General features: G+C 37.6%; 1 protein-coding gene across 1 annotated transcript in view; it reads left to right on the top strand.

Moving 5' to 3' along the window:
• The first annotated feature begins 755 nt into the window (after window positions 1–755).
• The window catches only part of RPGRIP1L (RPGRIP1 like), a 46,107-nt gene continuing 39,355 nt past the window's right edge, over window positions 756–7,507 (top strand). The window contains 5 exon segments of the mRNA XM_066194879.1: window positions 756–759; window positions 3,196–3,282; window positions 4,067–4,211; window positions 6,770–6,849; window positions 6,852–7,069. Of these exon segments, the coding sequence (XP_066050976.1) occupies window positions 756–759; window positions 3,196–3,282; window positions 4,067–4,211; window positions 6,770–6,849; window positions 6,852–7,069 (534 nt within the window).

The raw sequence follows: 7,507 nt of genomic DNA, 5'->3' as shown, positions 1-7,507 counted from the left end.
TTGCTACCTCTGAATGGTCTTGGTACAAAAGTACACATCATTGAGTTATATAAGAATCTGGACCTAAAGCATGAGCTTTGATAAATATTAATTTTATTACTGCCAGCCATGTATAACAGTGCAAGGTCGTGTGCAGTTTTTTGTAGTAAATTTTCAGATACAGGTTGTGAAAGAACCACTTTTGTAAGTAGTAGAGTGTATAAGAGAGTTACAGTTTCTTTAACTTTAGCAACTATATTGAAAATTCTTGTTTATACGTAACTGGAAGTTAATCCCAGAGATATGGGGGATATTCCTCTCTTTGTACATGAAGTTCTTTTCTCTAGTTCTGAGGAACAATCTGTGCTGAAGTGATTGTAGGGTATCCTTTCTTGGAAATAAAGCCTGGTTTAAGTTTTTGAGGTTGAGGGTGGCACGTTTATATCTCTCTCACCTTGTTTTGCTTTCTTTTAGGAAATGCTGCCCTTTTAAGTACCGTAACTACTGCAACAGTGTTGCTGTAGTTTTGTCAGATGTAATCACTTTGGAAATGCTTTCAAAAGCAATACAGAATGCCGTGGAGAAATCTCATATGCTTTTAGAAATAACGCTGGAACCGGACTGCAAGGAAAAGTAATTTCGTTTAAGTGTTTGTGATTGACACTGAGATAATATTCAAAGAGGAGCTGTAACATATGTAACACATGCTTTGATGTTTGAAGTGTCCTCTCTCAAAGCAGCAGCATAACTGGTGGTTATTAGTGATTATTAAAGACATGGGTATGTTACTAATCAGGCTAATAAGTTGCCAAACCAAATGCTAAATCTCTAGTTATATTTGGCCTCCTTAAAACCAGGAGGCATGTTTATACTATTTCTGTCTAAAACCACTGTATCTGATAAAACCAATTAATATGGTTGTTTTTTTCATTTTCTTTTTCTATGGCCCAGGACAGAAAAAATAGCTGAATGCTTACTTTCTGACATTTTGTAATGGAAATGAAACAATTCTTCCTCTTCCTTTTGAAAATTTCACCTTCTAAGTTTCCAGGACACTTTAGATTTGAAGTTGCTTTATTTTGTCACTGCAAGTTGTGTCATGTTGCCAGTAAAAACTGGCTTTGTGTGCGTCTCTGCTTTGTTAGTTTGCTTACAGCTCTAGTATTACTGTGGTTTTGCTGCAGCCAGTAATGGATTACTACTGACAAGAGTTGTTTGTTTATTTGAGTGACAGTTTGAGTGACAAGCATGTGTCATTTTCTCTCTGTTTTAAATGAGTAGATTTCTCTCATACTGAAACTAACAGGTAGATATCCACAGTAAAGTTTCTTTAGCAAATAGTGAAAACCAGTAATGTTTGTCTGTGTCTGTTACTGTTCTGGAGTTTTTGAAGCCTGATTTTGATAGGTCAAAAACCTTGTGGAGTCGTGCTGATAAAATTCTTGTTTAGCTCTTGATGTCTCTTGAAACTTGCCCAAAAAAAGCCTCTGTCATTTTTGATTTGTGAAAGCAAGGACAACCACATTCTAAAAAGATGTATAATGGTAGCATCTTCTTGCTACCATCGTGAACCAAAGTTAGATGATCCTCCGGAGGTGAAATGTTTCAGTGTCCCTTTGATCTCAGTTGCTGTAGCCATTCTGGTACAGGGACATAAAACAGTAACCACAACAGTGAACCTAGACCTGAGTGAAGCCAATGACTGCAGATAGAGCTAATTTAAGAAATTACAAAAAATTTTTGAGGATTTTGTAAGAGCAATGCAAAAAGAGCAGAGAATGCTGAGGGGCTGATTCCAGTGGATGTGTATTTGTCATTGGCTGCCAGTTGTGCCATCGGCTGAGTGGTGTGGACATCAACATCACAGAGTAGTCTCTGTCACTGGCAATACTGAAACTGCAACCATATTGCAAGTCTACAACTGTACATCAGTTCACTTCAATGGTCATGATAAGGAAACATTTGTTCCACATGGAATAAAAATGTGTTCCTGTTTATTCATAAACAGTGAAGTCTGGAAATAATATTTTATCATAAATTTTAGTGATGAAAAAGCCAAAAGATTAAAAGCAAGACTGACTTGTTGGAAACTAAATTTCCATTAATCCCTTTTGTTTCTTTAGAACAAAGCCATAAGGAGACTGATTTATGATGGAAGAAAGAGCTTAGGCAGCACTTTTGATTATGATTGAATTAACAGATATTTCGTGGAGTGTCTGTTGATGGTACCATGCCACTTCTGCCCTCTGATGCACGTCTCTAGTAGCATCACTATTAGTTTCCCAATGCTTTCCTAGATGGTTTTGGATTGACTAAGGATTTATATCACCTGAAGGGTGTAACAGTGGTTTTGGGGCTAAGTCTGTTGAAAGGACTTCACATCTCTCCTTTTCCTGTTATTTCAGCATTACTTGACTCTGTGACCAACATGTAATTTTCTGCACCAGAAGACAAGAAAGAAACAGCAGTTGTTAACAAGTATGTTCACATATTACACCCAAACAAATGTAGTACTTTTTCACATTAATGCTTTCCTAATCTCACTTTGTCAGGTAGTTAAGCTTTCTGTTGCCGCAAGATAGAATCATGTTTAGATTTATGAGAATCATTCATAGGATATTCTCTGTCTTAAGAAGTAATTTCTTATGTGACAATGATTGAAAGAAGACTAAGAGAATGCCAGACAACACTGGGATGACTTCATAACCCCCAGCACCTGTTTCAAAGGGTTCCATTCAAAAGGTGGGAAATGGCATTGCTCATCTACCAGTCAATGCCTTAAGCTTTAACCTCTCTTAAAATGAACAAACAATTAAAAAACCCCTAACTAATCAAAAAACCCGCAGGTCCCCTTCCCACATCCATCCATATAAGGTTGGAAATATAACCTTAGCCCACAGATTCCTGAAAACAGCAGAACTAGAACTTCAGAAAGCTAATTGTACATATATTAAATAGAATTGGAGCTATTGCACAGCAAAGGTGAGTGTATTCTGTGAATGGATTAAAAATGGCATGAAATTAAACTTGAGAACTTGAGAGTTGAGATTGTCCTCTGAGCAATCTAGTTGAGACAGGAGTATTCAGAAGTCTGTCATTTCAGTGAATCTGCCATAACTTCTGCCTTCGTTTTATATGGTATATTGTTCATTCTAGTCTCACTTTAAATAACAGATGAAGAGGAATTTCATTTGAATTTTGTTATCCCTAGATAAGCCGTGCCGGTTGCAGCTGATGTAACTGTGGGGGACCTGCCTGTGAGACATACAGGTCTAACTCCAGCTGGAATTGAAGGCTTACAAGGTTTGTACCAGCTGCTATTTATTACAGCTATAGACTTTGATCAGTGGCTTCTTTAGTTTCTTTCTAAAAATGTTTCTGATGTTGCCACTCACAAAATTAAGTTCAAATACCATTCAAAATCTGGGTTAAATTGTGAAAGATGCTGTGACCTGTTCTGTGTTCAAGTTGCTTGTTATAGGAGGGGAGTTGCTGTGAGATGCTAAAAACTGGAAATGTCATTGTGCTGTAACATTCATCCTTCCAGAAGAAAGGAGGACTTTTGCTGAATTGAGGACAAGGCCAGATCCATTTCACAAAATGGGAACCAAAAGTATTATGCAATTCTGCTGTGTTACTCAGCTGCTATTAGAATGGAACAACTGGGCTTAGTCTTGTATCTGAGTAAATTTACGGAATTATGAGTTAATATTTTCAAGCTTCAAGATAAAGATAATAACTTTGGAACAGACTAGAAGGAATCCCTTTGGTAATGCTTATTTTTAGATAGTATCTTTGGCAGAACCTGGTTACTTGGTTAACTGTTGCCTTTGTGTTGTCTAGTATGTAAACAGGTTGCTGTATAATTTTAATAGATTTTTAAAAAAAGGAATCTGTAAGAGGAAGGAAGAAGGAAGTGATTGAAATGACAATAAATCCGAAACAATTAACAGACTCATACAACTGTAAAATATAAAATTACATGAAAAGCTGGGGGGGATTCAGTATTTCAAAATGAGTTTTGACTTTGATCTACATGTTGTTGAATGTATTGAAGGTAATTTAAAGTTGTCTTGGTTTTGGGTAGAATCATCAACTGCACAGAATATAAAGGCTCAACAAGCTAGGTAACAAATCAGTCCAGAAGAACTGGAGGACAGATTTCTTCATGTCCATGATGATCACATCTTACTCAAGCAGCTTGCAAATGAGCAAGAGGAGAAAACTAAAAGGTATGAGGGTTAATACTTGTAATTTAGCTTACAGTAATATTTTTGCCCTTTGAAACATCAGCAAATTAAAAATGCTGGTTTCTCACAGAGCACTTTTAAAGCAATAGCAAAAATCCCTCTTTGGAATTAATTTTTTTAAATTTCTGGTTACGCCAGTGTATGTATGTCTTTGTGGTGGGCTGTATTAGATCTCCATGGACAGAGCTACAGCATTGTCTGTGACTTTGCATCTGGTGCCTTGGGTTCAGAGCTGTCAGGGTGTTCTGGGAACTGTAGAAGAGGCTGTAGAAGCCTAATGATTCATCAGGTATTTAATTCTAGAATCAAAATTGTCTATACAGTGAGATTCCACCCCTATTATTAAACTTAGTGCTGTGCTGGCAAGCCAGTGTGGGCTCAGCAGAACTGTTCATGGTATTACTGCATTGCAGGAGAGAGAATTAATCCAAAAGCACCGTGACTCTCTGTCACACTGTACTGAAAATTGTCCTGGGTTGAAGTATATTCTGTCACCTTCTTCATGAACTGTTGAAACCAGGTGAGGCAGTGCTCCCTGCCTCCTCCACTCTGGCTTATCTTCTGTCAATGGGCCCATCAGCACCTTTGCCACACGACTCACTGATATCCCCCTCCTGGACTACCTCCTGTTAATGGGCCCATCAGGCCTTATCACATGACTCACCATCACATTGTGAGATGCTCCGCCCAGAGGGAGGAACCAAGAATTCCAGCCTGGATATAAGCTGAGACTCTGAACACCAGAGGGGTGCTTACCCACTGGATTCCCAGAGGACCCGAGCTACCAGACCTTTCTACAGGATCACTGCTTCAGGAACACCACCTCATCTGGACTGCTTCCATCACTCCGCTCAGGTTGTATTCTGACTCTGTCAGTGGTCTTTTGTATTATTGCATCTATTTTATTTTACTTTCTTTCCTTTTTTCCTATTAAATTGTATCTCTGACTTGAAGCCTCTCATTTGTTTTGCTTTCAAACCACTACAAAAATATTGCTTCTGTAGATGGGACTATTTCATAAATTTTAAGTCCAAAGCATTTGTTCCTTTTGACTCAGTATTCAGTGAGTCAGGACAAATTGTCCAGCATGACATAACTTCCATCTTTTCTGTCAGGCTGTTGTCAAATCCAAGATGGTGGAACACGTGAATTGTTTGCTTATTCCAAAGGGCATTTCCTGTATTTCTGTTAGATGCCTTACCAAATGCACTCGTCCTCCACTTTGGTAGCATGACACAGAATGTCCAAATTGAAATACCTGAGTTAATACTTTATGGCACAGAAAATAAAAGAAAAAAGTGTTTGCTGCAGAAAAAGCTTAACCCTTCAAGTTAAATTTCTTTTCCATCATTCCTTGCCAAAACGCTTTTAACCAGAAGTTTGGAATGAATTTGCAGTAAAAGAGCATTGAAAAAACACCACGTAAACAAAAAACCTGCTTACAGGCAAGTAACATTCTGTGACATCCTGAAGTTATTAGGGATTTTTTTGTTTCACTTTTGTTCTTTTAAGTAAAAGCTTCTGTCCACAAGTATACAAAAAATAAAACAAGCCCCTTTAATCAAATGAAGTGTGTCCTTATTTTCAGTTTTCTTTCTGGGCCTTCAAAAATAGATTTCCTGTAAACTAGATACAGGTCTCGAAGATGTGCAACTGACTTTGTGAAGTCTTGAACTTGTCTCTCTCATCAAAGCCACCTTTTCTTTCTTTATATGCCAAGTTTTTTGCATTCACTTCTGGGTGTGTTTTCTGTTCGTGCATGTTACATCACCCCCATGTGCCCTCTCTGCCTTTTGCTCTAGCTTACCAATGTTTATCAGAACTAAGGGAAATCAAAGGTACAACACTTGAGATACCAAAAGCAAAATTTGTATCCTTCTAAAGACAGATGACAACCATACACTCTGTCTCTAATTATATTCTGCAGCTAACTGTTCCTTCTCCAAAGCACACTGGAAATATTTGTCAAGCATAAAATTGAGTATGGTAATGAGAATTGTTAAGTCTCTTTTTCCGGAGTATCTTCTTAAATATCTCCACCTATATATTTTTGCCACTTTAGACCTGAAGTATATATTTAAATCCCAAAATACTAGAAAATGTATATAATTGGAATATTGCATATTATTAGCATTCTTTCTCTAGTTGAATGTTTCGTGGAATTGTAGCTTTTATAGTTTGCCCCACCACATCCCAAATCTGTAACTTTACTTAACAGCATGCAGAGGTTCCTATATAAGGTCATGCGTTAAAAATTACATTCAAGCACCATATGGAGTAAATATGTGTCCTCCCTTTACTAACCTTAAATGATAAGCCTTAGGAAACTGTTATTTGTCAGTGCTATAAAGCAGATTGCTGCACAGTGGTTTCAATTATCTTCAAAGAGTTCTTCACAGGCAGTAATAGTTATATCAAAACCTGAAATTTATTATTCAGGTTCTATGCTGAAGTCTTCACAGTGATTATGTTCCTTTCAACAGAATGCTTTTTATGCTGACTTTTCACATTCTTTTTCATCTTTTTATTATTTTCCCCAGAATGACCACCAAGTTAATACAGCTTGTTAATGATAAAAAAGAGTCTGAACAGGTTGGTGGCGGCCCCAAGTGGCTGGGTCAGGCCTGGAGCTGGAAGGAAAGATTGAGCACTGACGAGAAAAAGTTCATGAGCTTGAGAAACAAAGTGAGAGCCTCCCCAGCAAACTCCTTTCAGCTGACCAGCAGCTCCAGAATCCAGGCCATAGACCTTGTCCGTAGAGCTGTGTTCAATCTTTTATCAGCAGTGGTCTCAGAAAAGTGAGCGAGGCTGCTGGTATGCCAGAGCACACAGGGAAAGGTGTAATTTGCATTTGTTAAAAACAATGGTTTGTATCAGTATCCCTAATAATTGCTTCACTGTAGCAAGTCCATACCCCTTTTTTTTTTGATCAGTGGACAATAATAGTACCTGTAGGCAGAAAGATTGTTCTTTCCCTTTGTTCTTGGATTTACTCAAAGCAGTCATGATAACTTGCTTGCCTTTGAAGTCCATATGATGAGAATCCACAGTAGTTGGGGTTAAACAAACGTACAGATTTGAGAAGACAGTAGCTATCAGGCAAGTTTTCTAATAGTTAAAATCATTGGACTTCCTTAGTATAACTTCTCTACATGTTAAAGAGTTATAAAAGTAGTATATGAAAAAGTTTAGTGTTTTCATGTTATAACAGAGGTTCACATCTGTAGTTTGTTTGCACGTATTTTTCCCTTTTTAATTTCAAGGTTTGTTCTAGTCTC

Source organism: Chamaea fasciata, unplaced genomic scaffold, assembly GCF_029207755.1.
Source record: "Chamaea fasciata isolate MVZ Bird 193981 ecotype frontalis unplaced genomic scaffold, bChaFas1.0.hap1 SCAF_12, whole genome shotgun sequence".
NCBI lineage: Eukaryota > Metazoa > Chordata > Aves > Passeriformes > Sylviidae > Chamaea > Chamaea fasciata.
Note: the sequence above shows the minus strand (reverse complement) of the source record. Positions and strands in the feature narration are given on the sequence as shown.